The sequence below is a fragment of the Alexandromys fortis genome, unplaced genomic scaffold (assembly GCF_014885135.2).
Source record: "Alexandromys fortis isolate MF-2015 unplaced genomic scaffold, M_Fortis_MF-2015_v1.1 scaffold_84, whole genome shotgun sequence".
In the NCBI taxonomy this organism is placed as follows: domain Eukaryota; kingdom Metazoa; phylum Chordata; class Mammalia; order Rodentia; family Cricetidae; genus Alexandromys; species Alexandromys fortis.
Window position 1 is genome coordinate 3,878,976 of NW_026068017.1, and position 21,574 is coordinate 3,900,549.

General features: G+C 52.9%; 3 protein-coding genes and 1 long non-coding RNA gene across 7 annotated transcripts in view; 1 reads left to right on the forward strand and 3 right to left on the reverse strand.

Moving 5' to 3' along the window:
- Positions 1-15: 15 nt before the first annotated feature.
- LOC126513898 (uncharacterized) lies at positions 16-2,827 on the reverse strand. Its single transcript, XR_007595464.1, has 3 exons — positions 2,741-2,827; positions 973-1,071; positions 16-700 (listed from the first exon to the last, which is right to left on the reverse strand). It is a non-coding gene; the product is annotated as an uncharacterized lncRNA (long non-coding RNA).
- A 57-nt stretch (positions 2,828-2,884) lies between these two features.
- Acadvl (acyl-CoA dehydrogenase very long chain) lies at positions 2,885-8,095 on the forward strand. The gene is made up of 20 exons (XM_050162474.1): positions 2,885-3,045; positions 3,113-3,188; positions 3,460-3,525; positions 3,614-3,686; positions 3,766-3,830; positions 3,921-4,055; positions 4,661-4,805; positions 4,945-5,074; positions 5,168-5,293; positions 5,570-5,768; positions 5,952-6,056; positions 6,482-6,568; positions 6,654-6,716; positions 6,832-6,933; positions 7,011-7,108; positions 7,194-7,266; positions 7,344-7,416; positions 7,514-7,586; positions 7,681-7,756; positions 7,830-8,095. Exons 1-20 carry the CDS (start codon positions 2,984-2,986, stop codon positions 7,965-7,967), a joined length of 1,965 nt encoding a protein of 654 aa, XP_050018431.1. The 5' UTR covers positions 2,885-2,983; the 3' UTR covers positions 7,968-8,095.
- A 184-nt stretch (positions 8,096-8,279) lies between these two features.
- On the reverse strand, positions 8,280-17,879 carry Dvl2 (dishevelled segment polarity protein 2). Of its 3 annotated transcripts, none has more exons than XM_050162473.1 (15): positions 17,426-17,879; positions 13,457-13,526; positions 13,041-13,186; positions 12,808-12,905; positions 12,554-12,689; positions 12,296-12,386; positions 12,111-12,180; positions 11,885-12,024; positions 11,726-11,802; positions 10,999-11,066; positions 10,520-10,648; positions 10,315-10,446; positions 10,011-10,190; positions 9,390-9,608; positions 8,280-9,259 (listed from the first exon to the last, which is right to left on the reverse strand). In XM_050162473.1, the coding sequence occupies exons 1-15, from the start codon at positions 17,617-17,619 to the stop codon at positions 8,811-8,813; spliced, it is 2,199 nt and encodes a 732-aa protein (XP_050018430.1). In that variant the 5' UTR covers positions 17,620-17,879; the 3' UTR covers positions 8,280-8,810. The 3 variants fall into 3 exon arrangements, with proteins under 3 accessions (XP_050018430.1, XP_050018429.1, XP_050018428.1); XM_050162472.1 differs by having other exon boundaries at positions 12,554-12,686; positions 12,796-12,905; XM_050162471.1 differs by having other exon boundaries at positions 12,796-12,905.
- A 598-nt stretch (positions 17,880-18,477) lies between these two features.
- The window catches only part of Phf23 (PHD finger protein 23), a 4,166-nt gene continuing 1,069 nt past the window's right edge, over positions 18,478-21,574 (reverse strand). The window contains exons 2-5 of one of the 2 annotated variants that reach the window (XM_050162460.1): positions 20,814-20,845; positions 20,602-20,694; positions 19,330-19,963; positions 18,478-19,222 (exon numbers count right to left, since the gene is read on the reverse strand). In XM_050162460.1, coding sequence (XP_050018417.1) covers positions 19,008-19,222; positions 19,330-19,963; positions 20,602-20,694; positions 20,814-20,845 — 974 coding nt within the window. In that variant the 3' untranslated portion in view covers positions 18,478-19,007. Of the gene's footprint in view, positions 19,223-19,329; positions 20,165-20,601; positions 20,695-20,813; positions 20,846-21,574 lie in introns of both variants that reach the window. The other variant, XM_050162459.1, reaches the window with a different exon arrangement.

Genomic DNA, 21,574 nt, shown 5'->3' on the forward strand with positions numbered 1-21,574 from the left:
GGGGGGGGGGTTGGAGATGGCAGCGGCCGATGAAGCCGCGGAGCCGAGGAGGGAAGGGGAGAGAGGAGGAGAGAGGAAGCAGGGGGAGGGAGGGAGGGAGCTTGGAGCCAGAATGGGGGGGGTGCCTTGGCAGTGTTAACTCCTTCACTGCTGGCAGGAGCCCGGATAATGGGAAAGGAGATAGAAGCAGGAGCAGAGAGGCCCTACGGCAAACATGGAGATCTAGCTAGCCTCGGTGATGACAGCAAAGACAAGGAGGATGGATTTCATTTCTTAAAAGGAAAAAGCCCACAGCTGGGATGGGGCATCCCTGGAGGGAGGCCACAGCATGGGGTAGGGTCTGAGGGAGGGGCTGGCAGCAGGGACTCCTTCGGGCCTAGTTCTCCCCCAGGATTCCCAGGAAGTCTGAAAAGTAATTATGGCCTGGCCTCTCTGGTGCTGAAACTGGGGCAATCCAACAAAGGGGAGAAGGAGAAGGGGTACAGGGCTGGTTGGCCACAGAAAGAGCACTCTCAGTAGCCCCAACCCCTCAGGCAGTACTCAGGATTTTGTTGCCAAGGCCCATAAGTCTCAGTTTAATATTTTAGTAAGGAATTTGTGTGTCCCTCCAGTCCTGCCTGCTCAGTCAGGAAGCCAGGCACCCACCTTCACCCCCTTACCTGGCCCTCAGAGATGGAAGCCTCATAATAGTCCAGAATGTCTGTTACAGGAAGAGAACTAAGTCACCGCCCACATCCCAGGCCTCTCTGGCCACCCCTGCTACCCATGCCTTCTGTTTGCCAAGACAAGCTCCTCTAGTTAGGCTGATGGATATTGACAGGGGGGGAGGCACAGAGGGATGACTCTACAGAAGCTACAGCTTGGACCAGGTACCCTCAGGCTTCTATCCAGTCCAGAACCTGGAACACTTGCCCTCAGAGGCCCAGGCCAGCCCTTTCCACCGTGACCCCTCAGAACCCTGGAATTACTCACCCAGCAAGGCCTGGAAGAGGTCACTGTGCAGCACTGTAAGGAGGGGAGGTGCCCACCGCAATAGTGGGGGTGCCAAGAGCCAGAGGGCTGACCTGGGAGCTGGTGAGAAGCAAGTGACAAAGGGTTGCGGCCAAGCCACTTACACATTTAGTCATCTAAGGAGTCCCCAGCCTTTGTCCTTTCACTCCAGACCCCATAGTGAGACCCGGGCCCCTATCACAGATCCAGAGCTCCCTTCCAAAGACCCGTTTTTCACCTCTTGGTTTCTGGGACATCTCTTTCTTCTCTTGCTTTAATCTCCCTAATCCGACCAGATTGGAGTTGAGCTGCCTTTTCCCTAAGCAGTTGCAGCTCCTAAAGTAGGCAAGCAGACCGTGGTGTCATTCTGCCACGGGACCCCACATGCCACTTTGCACCACATAGTATGCGCCCCAAAAGCCAGTATAATTTAGCTACTTTCCTGAAAAGTGGGAAAGAGGGATTCTCTAGCCGGGCGGTGGTGGCGCACGCCTTTAATCCCAGCACTTGGGAGGCAGAGGCAGGCGGATCTCTGTGAGTTCGAGACCAGCCTGGTCTACAAGAGCTAGTTCCAGGACAGGCTCCAAAACCACAGAGAAACCCTGTCTCAAAAAACCAAAAAAAAAAAAAAAAAAAAAAAAAAAAAAAAAAAAAAGAGGGATTCTCTAAGGCAGTTCCAACAATTCAAAAGAGTTAAGTTGAGCCCAGCTCTTTCTCGTCCCAGGCCTGACCACAGTGAGAAGTATGGAAAGAGGGGTATACACGGGTCAGTGACATGTCTCACTGGGAAAGGGGACTTGCTGCCAAGCCTGACATCAGGGACCCACAGAAAGGTGGAAAGAGAGAACTGACATTAAAAGCCATCTTCTGACTAGCGCTTGTGTGAGCACACACACATAAACCACCGACTAGCGCTTGTGTGAGCACACACACATAAACAACCAACTAGCGCTTGTGTGAGTGCACTCACATAAACAAATACACTTTTTGGTTTTGTTTTTGTTTTTTTTTTTTCAAGACAGGGTTTCTCTGTAGCTTTGAAGTCTGTCCTGGAACTCCCTTTGTAGACCAGGCAGGCCTCGAACCCACAGAGATCCGCCTGCCTCTGACTCCCAAGTGCTGGGATTAAAGGTGTGCGCCACCACCGCCCGGCAAACAAATACACTTTTAAATCAGGCTTAGGAGGGGGCTGGAGAGATGGCTCAGAGGTTAAGAGCACTGGCTGCTCTTCCAGAGGTCCTGAGTTCAATTCCCAGCTGCTTCACCAAGTGCTGGGGCTATATGTGTGTGCCACCACCCGGCTCAGCGACTAATGCTCTTAATTGCTGAGTATAAGCTTCTTGTTATTTGGAGTTTAAAAACAAAGCAAAACAGAGTTTCTGAGGCCTCAAATTCACGGTGATCCTCCTGGCTCAGCCTCTCCGAGAGTCCATGAAAAAGACCAGAGGCTTCTACTATGTGCTTTGTGCTTTTAGAGGTTTTGAACTGGTGAAACCTCCTAGATCTCAGAATTTGCTTAGAGCACACTCCAGCTTGTATCTGCCACCTCATCCCCCTCTTTATTTGTTGGAGACATTTTCCAAACAATTCATGCCTCTGCACCTGACATACACCTTCCATCCTTTTTCTCTCCCTCTAAGAAGTCCTCCCTCCAGTCTACCTCCATCCCCTGGCTGTAGTCACTTAAACTCTTCCCCCTTTCGCCCATCTTATCTCATTCATATTTAGCAGACAAGACTTTAGTTCAGACCTGAGGCATTAAAGAGTTTGAGAAAGAAAACGGATCGCTGGAAGATCTTTCACTCTAGGTCACTCAGAATACAAGGACCGGGCGCACGCCGGAACTTCAGCTCCCACCATACATCGGGGCCGGAAAGACCACGCCCCCAGCGCAGTGCATTATGGAGCAAGAGTCAGGGCCCAGACTCAAAATCTTTAGCCAGGCTGGACGTAAGGAGAGGTCAGCGGTCAAGGCTTCTGGGGCAGCTTGGAGATGCAGTCGGCTTGGATGAGCCCGAGTGTGGGGCGGCACCTGCTGCGGCTGGGAACCCGAAGGTCTGTATATGGCAGGGGGACAGCGGGTCTGGAAACCAGGGCAGGACTGAACCCCGACTCTTTACAGTTCGCAATCTACTGTGCTTCTGAGACAACATCGGCCCACCTCTGCCCAGCGACTTTATGCCAGTGAGGCCGCTCAGGTAAGTGACGGATGAGGGAAAGGGGCATAGAAGTGGGAGTTGTATGCTTTCACTAGCCTGCGACCAACAGGGGTCTCTGTCTTCATCCCAGTCACCTGACTGGTGAAAACTCTGGCACCGAAAGTAGGGGAAAGGGCAAGCCAGGGTGCCCTAGTGAGAAAGTAGGGGAAAAGACACTTGATCGCACAGTTCCCAGGGCCAGTGCTTCCCGGTGTTCTCCGCGGCACACCCATCTCGAGCCTTTTAACTGCTCTTCCTCCCCTTTCCCCAGGCAGTTCTGGACAAGCCAGGAACCCTCTCCTCCGATGCTTCCACCAGAGAAAAACCAGCCAAGGCAGTAAGTGACCCGGAAATTGGATTGACCTCTCTAAGCCCGGAGTAGACCCACCCCAACCAGCCCCCTGAAACGTTTCTTCCTTGCCCAGGAATCCAAGTCCTTTGCAGTGGGAATCTTCAAAGGCCAGCTCACCACCGATCAGGTGTTCCCATACCCATCTGGTAAGCAAAGGGTAGTCAGAGGCAGTTAGGCAGGGCGGCCTCCCTACCTGACTGGCCTGTTTGTTTTCCCACTCTGCAGTGCTCAATCAGGAACAGACACAGTTTCTCAAAGAGCTGGTGGGACCAGTGGGCCGGTTCTTTGAGGTAAGCAATGAATGGGGCACGCCCCCCTTGGGATAGGCAGATGTTAAGCTTAAAGGAGCCTCTGAATGTGGGATCCTATTCCTTGCCCAGGAAGTGAATGACCCTGCCAAGAATGACTCCTTGGAGCAGGTGGAGGAGAAGACTTTGCAGGGTCTCAAGGAACTGGGGGCATTTGGTCTGCAAGTACCCAGTGAGCTGGGTGGTTTGGGCCTCTGCAATACCCAGGTGAGAGGACTCTTCCCTCTTGTTAACTAACGGCCCAGTCAGCTTCCTCACCACCAGGGCCACGCACAGCCAGGGTGCTTGTCTGCCTGCTGTTTCTCAGCTATGCAGACACCCTCCCCTGAAAACACCATCTATGTGTAGCCCACTAGGACCAAGGTCCTAACCCTGAACCAAAGTCTTTAGGGACTGTGTGGCAACAGGGTAGTGGGCAATATTCCCACCAAGGCCAGGGGCAGTTGGGCATAGCAGTGCATGCCTTTAATCCCAGCACGCTGGGGGCAGAGGCGAGGGGACCTCCGAGTCTGAGGCCAGGCTGACCAGGGCTACATAGTGAGACTGTCTCAGGAAACAAAAGATCTAGGCCCTTTGGTGTCCCTGCTCTTGTTTCTTCAGGAAAGGGAGGTGCATGCTAGGTGAGCACTCTACCACTGAGCTACACCACCAGTCCTCCCCAGGCTGAACTTTCAGGGTCCCACATTACTCTGACATGCTCACAGTAGAGATGACACAGGTCAGCCGCTGCGCTGCCCTGTTGCCTGTACTCTCCTGTTGAGGCCCAGTTCAGTGTAGCTCGTTACCATCCCAGACGCCTTCTTCCCCTCCAGTATGCTCGCTTGGCAGAGATCGTGGGCATGCATGACCTTGGTGTTAGCGTTATCCTGGGAGCTCATCAGAGCATCGGTTTCAAAGGCATCTTGCTCTTTGGTACAAAGGCCCAGAAAGAAAAATACCTCCCCAAAGTGGCATCTGGTAAGACCACCTTAGGAGGCCTAGGGGTAAGAAGTGTAAGTGGCTCGTGGTGTCACAAGGAACTGCCTGGGGATAGTATGGGAAGGACACAACTTTGATGGTCAGCAGGATTTCAGGCAAACCTGTTCCTCCCCAACAGGGAAAGCTTTGGCTGCTTTCTGCCTAACTGAGCCCTCGAGTGGGTCGGATGCAGCCTCCATTCGAACCTCAGCTGTACCCAGCCCCTGTGGGAAATATTATACTCTCAATGGAACCAAGATCTGGATCAGGTAATCTTCTGTTTCTCTTCATCCCTTCAGCCCAATCTCCTGACCTCGCTGCTCTAAGCCACACCACTTACTGATCGCCTCCTTCTTCCACAGCAATGGGGGCATCGCGGATGTTTTCACTGTCTTTGCCAAGACACCGATTAAAGATGCAGCCACGGGGGCCGTGAAAGAGAAGATCACAGCTTTTGTGGTGGAAAGAAGCTTTGGAGGTGTTACCCAGTGAGTGAGCGTGGGGGAAGACAAGGTAGAATCGAGGGGACAGCATTGGGCTCTCAAAAGCAAATGGTTGTTACAGGTCACACTGGGGCATGTACAGGAGCCAAAGGAAGTGGGCAGTTTGTTTCCTTGGGGGTACACAGGGTAACAGGACATAGCCAGACCTCCGTAACCCTAGGACCCATGGGCAGTACCCTGTCCTCTCTACAGCCTGGGGACCTCCTCCCGGATCATAAGGCAACCTATTCACACCTCAACTTTCCTGCCCTGCCTTTTCAGTGGGCTCCCTGAAAAGAAGATGGGTATCAAAGCATCCAACACAGCAGAAGTGTACTTTGACGGAGTGAAGGTACCAGCTGAGAACGTGCTAGGAGAGGTGGGAGGTGGCTTCAAGGTTGCTGTGAATATCCTCAACAATGGAAGATTTGGGATGGCTGCAACCCTAGCAGGCACCATGAAGGCCATCATTGCCAAAGCGGTAAGCCTTGTCTCCATCCCTAGCTAGCCTAAAGGAATCACTCTGCATGAGCCCCTGCTATCTTGTAGGCACTCCCTCTGTCAGAGCAATACACTCACACACTCTTCCAGATCTAAGTTAAGGCTCCAGTCCCCACCCCAGTGGAGACTGCACAGCCACGAGTGGGATACACGTGCCTTTCAGGTTGATCATGCTACTAACCGTACCCAGTTTGGGGACAAAATTCACAACTATGGGATGATCCAGGAAAAGCTGGCTCGGATGGCAATTCTGCAATATGTGACTGAGGTAAGGGCTTCCTGTGTCCCTCCCCCTGGAGCCCTATAGCTTTCTTCACAGTTGGGTCAGACTACAACCCCCAGCAGCACCTGGGGCAGTGGGTCTCCAGCTTTACACCAATGCCCTAGGGGATGCGAGGAGGCATAGTCAGTTCAGCTTCTGAAGGAGCGATGCTGCTCGGCTAAGTGCTTCCTGGATGCTTTCCCAGAGACTAATTCTAGCCCATCCCTTAAAAAGTCTGAGGCCTGGAGCTGGGTTCACCAACCCAGAGGACCACCTACTGGATGTCTGACCTGACCAGGGGTTAGAGAAAGTGAATGCGAGGACTGTGGGGGCGCAGAGAGGAGCTGGTCTTGCAGACTGGAGTATGAGCCATCCTGCCTGACGCAGCCCTTTCCTGTTTTCTTCCCCACATCCCAACAACGCCCCTTCAGTCCATGGCTTACATGCTGAGTGCCAACATGGACCAGGGATTCACAGACTTCCAGATAGAGGCCGCCATCAGCAAAATCTTTGGCTCGGTGAGGACCAGGGCGTGATGGAAGGGCAGAGTTCAGTTCAGGAGTTCAGCTCCAAAACCAAACTCCTCTGGTTCTGTGTCCCTAGGAGGCAGCCTGGAAGGTGACGGATGAGTGCATCCAGATAATGGGGGGCATGGGCTTCATGAAGGTACGGAGTGTGCATCCAGTAACGGGGGGCATGGGCTTCATGACGGTATGGAGTACTCCTCAGCATGGTCGTCCTACCAAGTGGACAGAGGTTTATGTATCTTCCCCTGCACTAGGAACCTGGAGTAGAGCGTGTGCTCCGAGATATTAGAATCTTCCGGATCTTTGAAGGGACAAATGACATTCTTCGACTGTTTGTGGCTCTGCAGGGCTGTATGGTAAGAAGAAGGGAGAGTAAGGGAGGGGAAGCGTGAAAGACACTGAGTCCTGACCTTGGGACCTTCCTCCCCCACAGGACAAAGGAAAGGAACTCTCTGGGCTGGGCAATGCCCTCAAGAACCCTCTTGGGAATGTTGGCCTCCTGATAGGAGAAGCGGGCAAACAGCTGAGGCGGTGAGCCAGTGCACAGGGTCAGGGGAAGACAAGATGGTATGTATACACCAACTAGCCAGCCACTTACTCTTCCATTTCTCTCCAGGCGGACGGGAATTGGCAGTGGTTTGAGTCTGTCAGGGGTTGTCCACCCTGAGTTAAGTCGCAGTGGTGAACTGGTGAGTGGCCCTTAGAGCAGAGCCTGCAGCAAGGGGCTGCCTGCTTTTTCTGAGCTCTGTGACTCTTGTCTCTGCAGACAGTACAGGCTCTGGAGGAATTTGCCACTGTAGTGGAGGCCACGCTGATAAAGCACAAAAAAGCGATTGTCAGTGAGTGAGCTCTACAACCCCCTTACCTCCTGTCAACTCCCTCCCTCTCTCCTTCCCTCCCTCAGACTACTAACCCCCACCCTCATCTACCTGACAGACGAACAGTTCCTGCTGCACCGGCTGGCAGATGGAGCCATTGACCTCTATGCCATGGTGGTGGTTCTCTCCAGGTAAGAGGGCAGAGTGGGAAGCTTGGGAGCTTTGAGGCACAGAGTAGCTGGGCCAGCACCATCAGGATTATCTTAACTTCCTGTCTCCTTGCAGAGCCTCGAGATCCCTGAGTGAGGGCCACCCCGAAGCACAGCATGAAAAAATGCTCTGTGACAGTTGGTGTATTGAGGTGAGCCTTGGAGCTACCCGGCACAGGTCGGGAATTGAGACAGAGGCCTGACCCTCTTCTTCCCTCTCCCCAGGCTGCAGCACGGATCCGAGAAAATATGGCTAACCTGCAATCCAGCCCTCAGCAGCAGCTCTTCCGTAACTTCAAAAGCATCTCCAAGGCTATGGTGGAGAGTGGTGGCCTGGTCACCAGCAACCCCCTTCGGATCTGACTCCTCCCACTCAGGCCCTACCACCTAAGTTATGTGCCTTTTCTTATGCCAAACACGGGGCCAACTTCTGTGTGTCCTCTGGCGTACTTTATGGCCTTAAGAACAATAAACTTTCTAGTAAGCCACCACCCTTGGCTGCTGCATCTCACCAGTCCCTCCTCTCCACAGCCTGCTTCCCTCCCAACTTTCTAACAAGCCACCCTCTTCTGCTGGACCTGACTGGACCTGACTGGTCCCTCCTTGTGTCTGTCTCCCTCGGTTCCTCTTCTGCACTGCCTGCCTCCCAAAGAAAGGAGCCAGAGGCTTTGGGAATTGGCCTCTATTGCTTTATTTTGTGTTTTATACAAGTGACTAAAATAAATAGAGTAACAAAGGCAGCTACACAGTCCCCAAGTGCACCACCAGCTTTCCTGGACTGCTGTCTAGGGTACCCAGCCCAACTTCCTCTTCCCAGGGTACCACCAACCACCACCCACCCTCCAGGTGACGGCTAACTAGGCAATTGGAGGTGGTGGTCATATTCTGGGGTTAGAAGGGACCCAGGAAATTTCATATGAAGGGATTCTTCATATAAAAGAAATGTCTATAAAAAATATTCCCCAAAATATAAGAAAGTCTATTTTAACCCCCAAAAAGGCTTATAAAAAAATAAAGCTACAAATAACCAAAGGTCCCGATTACCCCTGAGGAAGGGGAAGGACCAGGCACTGCTGGTGAGAGTCACAGTGGCAAAAATCTTGTGGTAGGTACCAAGCACCAGGATGAACCCAGTCACTACGAGGAGCACCAAGCTGAAATTTGACAGGCCAAGGGCACAGACCCAACATGGTCTCAAGGTGGGCCCTACATAACATCTACAAAAAATTCACTGGGATTGCCCATGGCCATGTGGAAGCTCTGACGGCTAGCTGTCAGTTCTGGGGGCACAGAGCCCAGGTCTCTGACTGGAGGAGCACCAGGGGGCTGCACTGCAGTAGAGACAGGGGGAGGGGGTGGGGGCATCATGACAACCATCATGGGATTATAGGGGAGGGCCATGCCAGGGGGAGGGCCGTAGGGATGGAGCCCTGGGAGGGCTCGAAGATTAGGAGTACCGCCTGTTGAGCCCCTGGATGGAGGGGGGCCCCCATCACCAGTCCCACCAGGCTCCCCACCCCGCCGAAGGCTGCCTCCGCGGCTGGACAGCTCGGACTCACTGCCGCTGCCAGACTTGGACTCAGGGGCCCGCTCCTCAGGCCTGCCTGTGCGCCCGGCCCCCCCATCACTTCTCGTTGACCCACTGCTCCGGCTCCCTGTTGGAAGGGGGGAGGGAACGGGGTAAGTGAAGCTCAGCACAGAGCCCCCTGGATTCCCCCAGCCCCTGCTCTTGCCTCTCCTCCGAGTTCCCTCTACTAGCTGTACTGGTATGTGGGGGTGACTTACCTTCACTGTGCTGGCTGCTGGCACTGCCTCCACCATAAGTATAAGATGAAAGCTCGTGGTAGGGTGGGGGCTGTGGGCTGTAGGGGTGTGGGGCTGGATACTGGTAGGAGAAGGTAGGCAGCAGGGGCCAGGGGGTAGCTCCAGGAAGAGGAGCCAGGGTATCCTGGTCTGAAGCCCCGCTGGAGCCATCATTGTCATTCAGAGACAGGTTAACTAGGTCTGGAACAAAAAGGAAGAGCGGTCCCTGTTTTAAGAGGCTAGGATTCCTGGGAGCAGACAGAAACCGGTAACCATTTCTCCAGAGCCACTCACAATGAGAAGGGCACAGAGATCATGATGGCCTGGAAACAGGAAACTCTGCTACGAGGGCAGAGACACAGCCAGGGTCACCATCGCTAGCCCAATATACTTCTGTGGGATTCATTAAGCATTTTCCCCCTTGGGAATACTGCTCTGGTACCTGGTTTGTTCAGCCCCACGGTTCGCCACTGCAAGGCCAAGTGTGGATACACAGTGCCTGAATACCCTGGGGGCCCTGGCTACTTTCTGGACCAGGTTTAGGGTTGGACTGAAGAAAAAGGCAGGACAACCTGCTGTCCCACACCAGGGCAGGTGACTTACAACTCTCACAGCCACCACTGAGGTCTCCGAAGACATAATAGCACTGCTCAGAAAAAGTTATCTTGTTGACAGTATGCCGGATGAGTCCCGCCTTCAATAGCCCGCTGGCATATTTTCTGGCCTCCCGGCGCTCAGGAAAACCTTCCACATGATGGTACAGCCAGTCTACCACATCTGAGCCTGAGATCAGCCACAGTGGAAGAAGTCAGATTCTCCTCTCAATGTCTACCCTCCCCTAGTGCTGCTCCCAGCCTTGGCCTCTTCCTCCCCTTCTCATGCCACCTTGCTCAGGGCCTGGGAATACCTAGAAAGGCATTTGGGATGGTGATCTTGAGCCACATGCGGTCCCGGACTTCTAGCCCAGACTCTGGGGCTGCCATAGCCTTGGTCACAGAGGCCATGTCCATGTGGATGGAGAGACCCCGGCTTTCACAGCCTGACAGAGGAGACAACAGAGAACTGAGAAAGGTCCCCTCATACAGGGAGGTGGGGAGGGGCTCGAGACTCACCATCAGGCAGGGAGGAGCCGGATGTGATAGTGCTCATAGATGAAGAGCCTGGGTAAGCAGGGAAGGTGCCAGTCAGTGCAGCGGAGTGCGACACCCAGGCAGCAGGATCAATTGGCTGGATGGGCTCATCTGGAACAAAAATAAAATAATCACCAAGATCCTAGAAAATAAGCCCCGTACACTCCATTAAGAATACTGTTGTACCCCTCCCTTGGCCTTCCTGAACCCATTCCCTGTAACTTGAAAGCCCAGCCCCATCTTCTGGCCCTTCTAGTTTCTTTTTGTTCTTGATTGTTTGAGGTAGGGTTTCATTCTGTAGCCCAGGCCGGCCTGGAACTCACTATGTATTCCAGGCTGGCCTCGAACTTTGGGAGAGCCTCCTGTCTTAGCTTCCCAGGTGCCAGGATTGCAAGCTTAAGCCACCATGCCCAGGCTCCCCAGATCTCTTAACTTCAGACCCCTGCCTGAGCATCACTCACTTCGGGGGAGGGTGAAGTAAGCCTGGGGAGAGGGATCCCAACACTTGGCCACGGTCAGCACGATGGGGCTGTGGGGAAGAGAAGGCCAGTCAAGCAAGTAGAGGGGAAAGACCTCAGGAGGCCCAAGGCCTGATACAAGGATTAAGACACAGAGAACCGGGCTGGAGCAAGTGAGAGAGGGGGTTCCACAGTGAGGATGACTCACCAATATGGTGAGTTAAAATCACACTGCTGAGTGAAACAGGGAGTACACACTGTACAATTCATTCACAGGAAGCGTGACACAGGTAACACTGAACCATCGTGTTCCAGGATTCAGGCATGGGTGGAAAACCATCAACAGTTTTCTTGACCAAAGAAGTCAATTACCACAGTGAGAAGGGTGGCGTGGGAAGGGGTGCGCAGTGGGTGGGCTTTCTGAGGTACTCACATTTGGTTCATGATTAGGCTGGAGAGACATGTACAGCCACTTCGATTTGTTATTTTTTGTTTGTTTGTTTTGTTTTGAGACAGGGTCTCACTATGTAGATGTACCTGGCTGGTCTGGAACTCACTATGTATACCAGGCTGGCTTCATAACCAGAGAGCCACCTGTCTCTGCCTCAAAGGTGCTATAATTACAGGTGTGTGTCACTATGCCCAGCCTCGCTTCTTTTTTAAATTGCAAAATAAAGGCGAAATGGCTTAAAAACAAAAGGCCTAAGGACCAGAACCCATGCGGGCTCACCCTGGTTTGTGCACAATATCCCTCAGCACCCGCACGGCGTCATCATTGCTCATGTTCTCAAAGTTCATGTCATTCACCTGGAAGGGAGGAGAAGTGGCTCAGAGGCAGTGTGGGAGAGTGAGATCCTCTCCCAAGCCGGCAGCCAATTGGTCAGCATACCTGCAAAAGCATGTCTCCAGGCTCAATACGGCCATCAGCAGCCACAGCGCCCCCCTTCATGATGGAGCCGATGTAGATGCCTCCGTCACCCCGCTCATTACTCTGGCCCACGATGGAGATACCCAGGAAGTTGTACTTCTCTGTGGAGGGAGCTCACATGAGGGGACTAAGGCCCAGAAACCCTGGAGACCCTCTTCTCCCCTCCTCTCATGGGGACCTTCCATACCCATGTTGAGTGTGACTGTGATGATGTTGAGGGACATTGTGGAATCGGTGACACTGCTGAAGGATGAGGTCTGTGACAGAGACAGAGAAGAAAGGTGAAGGCTCTTCATCAACAGAGACGAGCCCTAAGCCTCTTGTCAAAGGACCAGCTAAACTAAGGCCCGCTTCTCCCAAAAGAGCCCTCACCCTTTCCATGCGTGGTGGCCGCTGCTTCCTCCGCCTTCGGTGGCGCTTGAGGAGGCGGGAGGCACTGCTCTGCTCGGTGGAGCTGCTGAATCTGATACAGTCGAGAAGCAGGACATGCGGAGGTGGAAGTGGTCAGGGGCCACATGGAATGGAATAACAAGAAGACTAACGGGACGGAGGGGAGAGCAGGGGAGGGCAGGACGGGAGAGGAGGTGATGGAGGAAGCCCTGGGCAGAGACAGAGATGTGTGAAACACACCTGCTCATGGTGTCATCCTCATCAGAGTCTCCTAGGCTGGTGCTCTCCAGCTCACTGGTCATGAGAGTGGAGGAACTCTCGTACCCAGCCAGATGGCGCTCCAGCCTTGAGGTGCCACTGGGCCTGTGGCCACCTGCTATGTATAAATGAGAACCTCAGGACCAGGCCTCCCACTCTTCATGCTGAGGTTTGCCTCCCCTCCCAGGTCCCAGTCTACCCTGCCTCCAGGGCTGTCCCCTCACCGCCATGCTCACTGCTGTCTCTCCTTCGAGGTCGTTCTCGTCTCAGCGACACAACAGACTCAGTTTCTGTCTCAGGCTCTAGATTTTCATGGCTGCTGGATACATTAGGGCTACATAGGTAGAGACAGTTTTCAAACAATGTCAGCGGGGCAGAGTACCGAATCCTCAGTCTCCCCTCTCCAAGGGCGTGGGCTGGAGGCTATCTTCGCTTCCCTCCCCAGGACTCAAGAACATAAAGGACTCACTGGAAGGACGGCGGCCTTGAGTCCCCAATGCCACTGGTCCTTTCTGGAGGCAAAGGAGGTAATGGCGGAGGTGGAGGAACCAGCTCTGTCCGAGACTCATGGGCTGGGGGAGCCATCTCAGGCTGGGGGTTATCTGATGACACTAGCTAAAGGGGGCAAGAAAACATGGCTCCACTGGGTAGCTGTTTAAGTGGCAAGATTATGGGAAATGGGCAGAGAGAGGCCAGGGTCTCAGAAGCCTAGAACAACCCAGGAAAAAAGCAACCAGTATGGGAGGCTACAGAAAGAGAAGGCTGAGGAATATCCACTGCTTCTATGAAGAGAGACGTGGGCAGCCAGGGCCCCCAATGACTGGACAGCGGGGGAGGCCGTAGGAAGACTGAGGTTGGAAGCAGCTTGGTAATACCTCCCCTTACCCAGGAGACAACCCTTCCATTGAAGCATGGGAGGCGTGCATTGTCGTCTGAAATCTCTTCCTTCACCACCCTGTGGAGAAAGCAGAGCGGTCAGGAAGATGCCAGGCATGTTGGCTCACACCTTCAACTCTAACACTTGGAAGGCAGAGGCAGGAGGGTTACATAGAGACCCTGTCTCAAAAAAAAACAAACAAAACAAAACAAAAATCCAGAAGCAGCAGCAGCAAGCAGCAGCACTTGGGAGGCAGAGCAGGCAGATCCAAGGCCAGCCTGGTCTACACAGTGAATTCCAGGACAGCCAACACTACAGAAAAACCCTGTCTGGAAAACTGAGAGCACAAGCAAGAGAGAGAGAGACTAGTACCCCCATTCAAATCTCATTCAAAGTCTCTCCCAATCTCCATTCTATCCAAGCATGTTGACTCAGGCTAGCACCCTGTATGTTTTTGAACGTGCATGTCCGTGTGAATGACAGTCACTGACCTGAGTGTGTGAGGGCGCCTGCAGAGCACAGGAGAGGGCAATAGGCCCCAGAGCTGGACTCACTGGCAGTCTGAGCTACTATTTGGGTGCTAGGAACTGAACTCAGGTCCTCTAAAAGATGACCAAGCCATCTCTCCAGACCCAATCCTCTGCCTTTGGGGGGGAGGGGGCAGAGGCCCTCATTTTGTACCCTAGGATGGCCTGGAATTCACTATATAGATCAGTCTCAGTCTCAAACTCACAGAGCCCTGCCTGCCTCTGCCTCCTGGGACTACAGGCGTGTCACCATGACTGTCACCCTTTACCATGGGGCCTGGCTCCTATGCTTCTACAATGAAACTATTTCTTTCCACATGTAAATAAACTCCAGCTGCTCTCCTGATCTTACTCTACCCTCAGCCCCAGCTCATCCTTAGAGACCCAATGCTCCTCCAAAGACTTCTTCCTGGGCTGGAGAGATGGCTCAGCGGTTAAGAGCACTGACTGTTCTTCCAGAGGACCTAAGTTCAATTCCCAGCAACCACATGGTGGCTCACAACCATCTGTAACGAGATCTGGTGCCCTCTGGCCTGCAGGCATGCATGGAGGCAGACTTTCTATACATAATAAATAAAATCTTAAAAAAAAAAAAAAAAAAAAAAAGACTTCTTCCCATTTGATCCAAACCTCAAAGTACCACTCCACAGGCCTTCTGGGACAGTTCTCCAGTGCTCCAAATATCTAACTTAGGAGCCTTGCTAACCTTATCTCCGTTCTACACATCTGTCCCATAAAATGCTCTGGTCCCTGTGTAATTCTCTGCTGTGCAGTTCTCTCTAATTCACATCCAGAGACTGTCCAGATGTGTGGCCTTTGCTGGGTAAAAACACCCTTCATGCAACCATAATACTCCCCACTAGGAGAGCTCCCACAAAGAGGGGAACTAGCTTCCCATTTCCCGGCTGCCTCATCTCATTAAGCAATCTGCTCAGCCTGAAAAACCCTGAAGCCCAGCCTGGGAGGCCAGCCTCCCACAGGTTCCTGCAGCAGACTAGACTTGTTCCTTCTCAATACCCACAAGAAATCATTAGCACCTATTCAACATGTGCCCTGGGTGTGCAGCGCCAGCCTCTACACTTAATAAGCATTAGCAAGTACATGGTGACAAAGTATGAGACATGAAGCCTGCTTCCACATACACACACCCTCACCTTCAAACTACAACTTCTTGTCCGGGGGCTGGAGAGCTGGCTCAGTTGGCTCTTGCAGAAGACCCAGGTTTAGTTCCCAGCACCCACATAGTAAGTAGCTCGCAACCGTCCGTAACTCCAGTTCCGAGATCTGACCGTCTTTTCTAATGTTCACAGGCAGCAGGCATGCACATGGTGCACATACATACATGCGTGCGGGCAAAACACTCATATATATAAAATTAAACAAAAAAGGTCTAAAAAATAAAGATAATAAAACCTCTTGGCCAATTAACCCTAGCCTAATACACTCCGGGGCCTTGGGTATATGACTCATTTTGAGGTATGTATATGTCTCATACACCCGCTGTCAAGATGACAGAGCCCAGTCCCCACTGGTCTGCTCAGTGTGTACAACTCTTCCCAAGATAACCCAACCTCAGCAGGGCCCAGTCTCCTTCAAGGCAGGCAATTTCGTATCACTATAATCTAGTCTACGAACTAGTTAGCCTCAGTACTAAATGAATTTACCATGTGCTGTGCACCTAAATTAAGCCTTTTACACTATGATTATCATCAATCCATAGATGAAGAAATCAAAGCACAAAAGCTAAATAAATTGCCTGAAATTATAATGCAAAAAGAAGAACCTTGACTTAAATCCAAGACAACCCCCTAGACAGTATCACTTTGCCCATGTCGAACAATCTTTAGCGAGAGTCCAGTTTGTTCCGTTCCAGCTGACGGGGAATATGCTCCAACCGAAGACTTCACAAGTAAGGGAGTCTCTCCCCAAGCCAGGCCGTAGATAACCTTTCCTCCCAGCACCCTGTTATCCCCTGCTGATGCCAACTCAGGGTATCTGACCCTAATGCACTCTACCTTCCAACCCTGAGCCCAAGGACTCACAGAAGGTTCAGTCCCAGGAGCGACAAAACAAAAGGCTGCCTTACTCTGCATCTTCATCCAGCCCAGAATCACCCAGAATGTCCCAAATTACCCCAGAACCCAATCTATTCTACTAGAGCCCCAGGGTCTCCACGCAAGCAGCTATCTGCACCAGTCTCATCTGCGAGACCCCAATACAGCTGTCTGGACTGGCACCACCAGCATATTTGTATCTATCTGTCCCCGTCTTGTAACAATAAACCCAGGTCTAGGCCATGTATAGTGTCGCCCATCTCTGGTCCTGGCACTCAGGATACAGAAGTAGAGCAAAGGCCGCTACAGGTTCAAGGTGAGCCTGTTCCACACTGTGAGCTCTAGCTAGTTTTAGTTACAGAATGAAATCCTGTCTTAGCAGTTAAGAGCACTGACTGCTCTTCCAAAGGACTGGAGTGCAATTCCCAGCACCCACATAGTGGCTCACATATATAACTCCAGTTCCAAGAGACCCCATGCCATCTTCTGATTTGTGTGGGCATTGCATGCTTGTGGTGCACAAATAAGCACCCATGCAAAACACCCATACACATAAAATATCTTTAAAATAAAACAAACAAACCTCCAATTTCCTCCCCACCAAGGGGTAAGGAAAGAAGGTCTAGCCCTAAGAGAAAATAAGAAGACCCCAGTAGAGTCCAGAATGGTGCAAACTTTGCCAGAAAAATCTACTTCTAAACAGCCTAAGATATTCCAACAGAGACCTCTCTTCATTATTACAGATTACACCGTCCCAAAATAATAATACTATGGAACCTAATTAATAAACCAGGATAGCCTAGATTGTCTAACGCTAAGCCCAATCTACATAATGACTCTGCATGCCCAGCGTATTGGCTCACACCTGTTAATTCGAGCTCTCAAGGCTGAAGCAGGAACTCTATTAGTTCGAAATCAGCCTAGGATACAAAGAATAAGGCCCTGTCTCATAACAAAAGAACAAATCAAAACGAGCAAATAAACAAACAAAAAGCTACAGAATAGTCCTATATAATTCTCGTGCAGACGTCTGAGAACACACCAGACTACCAAAAGATAAATGAATCTTAAATCAGCACATCCTAGACTGTCTACAAGCATCGCCTCTTAGCCTTTTGGCTAAAATCAAGTGGGGAGAATGGTGAAACAAACCAGTGTGTCCCATTATTCCAACTAAATTTCCTTGCCTCTGGTTTACTAAAGTCTAGTCCGTTCTTCTCAAGCTCTCTGTGTTCAACCTTGTCCGTCTTGGGATGGGCGATCAACCATAGCATAGCACAATATGCTAGATTCCACTACAGGCCAGAAAAATTCCAAGGCAGACCTGTCCCCCTCAATATCGCCCAATCCATTCTAGCACACCCATCGTCCTTCCCAGTCTAGGCCTCGCGCTTACCCAAAATCCTGATCCATAGACTTGAAAAAGTACTTAGCGCCCGCAGGCCGCTGCAAAACGCTCTTGAAATCGCCGAGGGTGATGCGCTCTGCCGGGACAGGAATCTTCACCAGGTAGGGAGTCTCTTCCTCATCCAGATGGTAAATCACCTTCGTCTCGCCTACACCACCGCCCCCCGCGCCGCTGCCCGCCATGGTCTCGCTCGCGCGCTCCCGGGCTCAGCCGCCCACCCAACGGGACTAGGAGCCCCCGCCGCGCCTGCGCACACCCGCAAACTGACGTGCTACCGCCGACAGGGCAGGGCCAGTGCGGGAGACGCGCCCAAGGAGGACGGCGTGGAGCAGCGGGGTGATAGCTTAGAGCCGTAGAGCAAGACCCAAAGCTCTGGACCCCAAAGCCGATGTCCACCACCACCAGCACCACCGCCACCAACGTCGCGAACACTATCGAGGTCCCCGCCCCACCTCTCCCCATGCCACGTGACACAAGCCCGCCCACTTTGCGCAGCCGACCGTCCTTCACGTGATTTTCCTGTGTCACGTTACTATATAAGCTCCTCCTAGACCCTCACGTGATCGCTGCCTTGAGCAACGGTCTTCGGCCCTCAATGACTCCACCCCCAAGCGTGCACCCCGCCCCACACCAAGTACTACGGCCAACCCGGCTTCAGCTCTTAGAATGCGGACGAGGGGCTCCCACTTTGCTTTACCCATTCCAAACCCAGAGCTCAATACACCTCAGGGGCAACTATGGGGGATGAGCGGGCAGGTTATCAGTAAAGCGAGAATTGCAAACCAAAGTGGCCCCTTAGGGTGGCCTCTGGCTTGAGAAAAGCTGGGAGCTAGTCCAAGATTTAACTTTGGGTGAGGGAGGATGATGTGGGGCTTTGACTTCATGTAGTCAAGCCAGCCTTAGCCCCTAAATCTTCTGTCTCCATCTCCCAAATTGTGCAATTACAGCCCTGGACCCTAAAGGTGGGTTTCAGTCCCAACTCCAGTAAGACAACTGCCAGGTTTCCCCAAGACCCCCCTGCCCAAACAGGACAACGAGGATTGCAAAACACAAGAGCCCACTCTGCTTTATTTACAACACGCTGGCTGTCTGTACAAGCAGCCAGCCAATATTATTAAAAACGAGGCTAGTGATAATTGACACCTTTTGCTTTCCTCCCCCACTCCACCAGGTATGGTACTCCGCCTTTGAACAACCACCATGCTCAAACATGGGGAGTCCAAAATTAAAAATACAACCGGTGTGGAAGAAAGTGAACGAGAGTGGGAGAGAGGAAACCATGAGGGAGTGCTGTATTTACACTACAGTTTATAGACAACTATCCCGTTACAGCCCAGTCTGAGCCTGGCCCTGAATGTGGAAAAGGGTGGCAGGTTCACCGGACAGATTTTGTCTATAAAGCCAGCCTCCCCTGACCCAACTGTAATGGGTCCAATTCAAGTTCACGGAGCAGGAAGGACAGAGAAGACACTCAAATAAGTCTCCCTCGGGAATTCCGGCCTTGAAGAGGCTGAAGACTCTGAGGCTCAGTTCCCAAGTAATGTCAAAGTTCCAGCCTCAAAGAGTGATGTCAGGGTTCTCCCGATTTAGGAAGACCCCCTAACCGCCGGGCCTCTGGCCGAAGTTCCTTGCATTTCTGGCAATAAAAGAAGTCAGGAACGTTGGTCTTTTTAATCTTAGCGCAGGAGAGGTGGATCCACGTCCCACACAGGCTGCACTCAATCATGGGCCGCCCAGCAAAGGGCTTTCTGCAGTAACATGTGATCAGATCCCACGAGTCATCACCTACAAAAAGAAAGTTTGTTTAGTGTTTGGCTTTAAGGCTAGGCTCATCATGTCCCCCAAACCCATCATCCCGGCTCCCCACCCTGAGCAATTATAAACCTTCTCACCTGATTCCACCATGATGTCCTCATCCATGACCCGCATCTCGCCTTCACTGGAGCTGGCATCTCCATCTTGGCTTGTTTCTGTGCTGCCCACCTCCTTGCCTTCACTGTCAGTAGGGGGAGCACCTTCAGGGTGTACTGTAACAGGGGGCCTGGGGGCTTCAGGGGGAGCTGGGAGCACAGGGACTGGGACTTCACCACCCACCACTGCTGTCATCTCTTCTTCATCCTCCTCCTCCTCCTCTTCCTCCTCCTCTTCAGAGTCTGTATCACTGGGAGGTGCCCTAGGAGGGCCAGGAGGTGGGAGTCTATCCCCACGATCTCCCTTTTTCAACTTCCGCTTCTTGCTCTTCTTGATTCGAGATCGTTTTTCCCCATCCCCAGGAGCCGGTCGAGGCCTCCGAAGCACCCCAAAGCCAGCCCCACCCCCTGGTCCCAATTTTCTGTTCTTTCGGTCCTTCTTTCGAGGCTGAGAAAGGTCCCCCTGGGAAAGTGGCACAGGAGTGAGAGCAGCAGGGGACCGGGAGGTATGCGTCAGGGACGTGGGAGACAGTGGAGATGCCACTTTGGGCCCATCCAGATCAAACAGAGAGTCCTTGAGCTTCATCTTCTCCAGCAAAGTGGCACTGTCAGGGGCCTGCAGACGAGAGAAAGTGGACCTTGGGGGTCCTGGCTGGGTAGGACCTGCTTGAGCTGCCCTCCTCTTTGATGATTTTGCTTTCTTAACAAAAGTCTGGATAGTTCGAAGGTCCGAGGGGGCTGAGTCCCAGCCATCACTGTCCGCTGCACTCTCACCTCGCAATGGAGAGCTAGAGCCAGAAGCTGGCCAATCGCTTTCCTTAAAAGGAGGAAGAGACCAGGATCAGCAGGAGTCTAGTGACAGCTCAGCCCTGCCACACAGCCAGCACAAAAACCAGGAACTAGACATGTCTCTACCCCAAACCTTCACCCAGTCTTCATCAGTATCTCCCCAGGGCTCCTGCCTGGAGCAGTGTTCTGTAGCTCATTTGCTCATATACTTGCCTCCTTCCAACTTACTGGAAATTTTCCATTTAACAACACAAAAAAGACCACTGAAAAAAATCTTGACCAACACTCCAAACTTTTGTTAATGCTGTCGAAGCCAGTTATTGCCGCGACTCCATCCCTCCACCCCAGCTTTCCCACCACAGCCCTAAAATCTTCCAGTTTTCTCAGTCTTACATATTATTACAGCAGGATCTTCCTATAAAGTAGTTCACACTGACTCACGTCAGCCACTTTTCCATTTCCTACCTCTTTGCTAGGAGGGATGTAACCCGCGTAAGCCAAGACAAAACTGCAGAATTTGTTGAAATCCTCAATTGTTCTCCGTCGTTTCTCTGGTGGCTAAAAGGGAGGAAACATGGATCAAATGGAAGCCAGGCACGAATGTTATAGGGCCATTTCCACAATCTCAGCCCCCAAATTGTCAAGCAGTCACTAGCCAAAAGTACGGGACAGCTCACCTGAGTCTCAGGCTTAAGAGTCGGAGGTGGATCTGTGAAATCAATAAAAGCTGAGTCAAGGCACTAGGAAAGAGACCAAAATCCTCCATCTAGACTTCGGCGGTCTCAACCTAATCCCACCGACTGACTGTTAGATCGCCCGGCCAAGCCAGCCAGCCCCCAGCTGTGCCGGACCCGCCCCTGCTCCCCCCTTCCGCCCCAAGGGGCGGAGCCTGGGCGCGGCGCCCTCACCGGCCTCGCTATAGCGCTCCCCTTCCCCCAACCAGAGGCCCAGCGCCCCGCCCCCTCCCAGCCTCTCCAGTCAACTCGGATCTCTTGGCGCCCCACCCCGCCATACCGCTCCCGGGGCGAGACCAGGCCACCGCCCGCCCCCGTCCTTCACACGCGCCCGCCTGGAGCCCGGAGTTCCTACCCGGCCGCGCTCCACTGCCCTGGGCTCTGCACGGCGGCCAGCCCGCCCCAGGGGCCAGGATGACCACGCTGAACTGCTCCCCGCCCTCCGGCCCCTTCTACTCGAACACGAGGCCGGGCGCGCCCCTTACCCCCACCCAAAACACACGCGGGCACACACTCCCAGCACTACTTCGCGTCCGGGACAGGCAGAGAGCTGCAGCCCGGACACAGCCCCACCTGCCCCCCCACCGCCGCGCTCCCCACAATTTCGCTGTCCCTCCGCCCCCATCCGGGGCTTTGGCCCCTCCCCGTCTCGAGCTCTTCGGGCTCCCCGCCGGGCCCCCGGGCCCAGTTCCGAGCTTCTCCGG

What these genes read in the sequence shown, in the direction of transcription:
- Dvl2 (XM_050162471.1), bottom strand. Translation starts at nt 17,619, where the DNA reads ATGGCGGGCAGCGGCGCGGGGGGCGGTGGTGTAGGCGAGACGAAGGTG. An exon ending in ATGGAAGGGTTGTCTCCTGG is followed by an intron (nt 13,187 to 13,456) that starts GTAAGGGGAGGT and finishes TGCCCCCTTTAG; the next exon opens with CTAGTGTCATCAGATAACCC. An exon ending in TTACTTCACCCTCCCCCGAA is followed by an intron (nt 10,649 to 10,998) that starts GTGAGTGATGCT and finishes TTTTTGTTCCAG; the next exon opens with ATGAGCCCATCCAGCCAATT.
- Acadvl (XM_050162474.1), top strand. Translation starts at nt 2,984, where the DNA reads ATGCAGTCGGCTTGGATGAGCCCGAGTGTGGGGCGGCACCTGCTGCGG. An exon ending in ATGCCAGTGAGGCCGCTCAG is followed by an intron (nt 3,189 to 3,459) that starts GTAAGTGACGGA and finishes CCCTTTCCCCAG; the next exon opens with GCAGTTCTGGACAAGCCAGG. An exon ending in TTCTGCAATATGTGACTGAG is followed by an intron (nt 6,057 to 6,481) that starts GTAAGGGCTTCC and finishes ACGCCCCTTCAG; the next exon opens with TCCATGGCTTACATGCTGAG.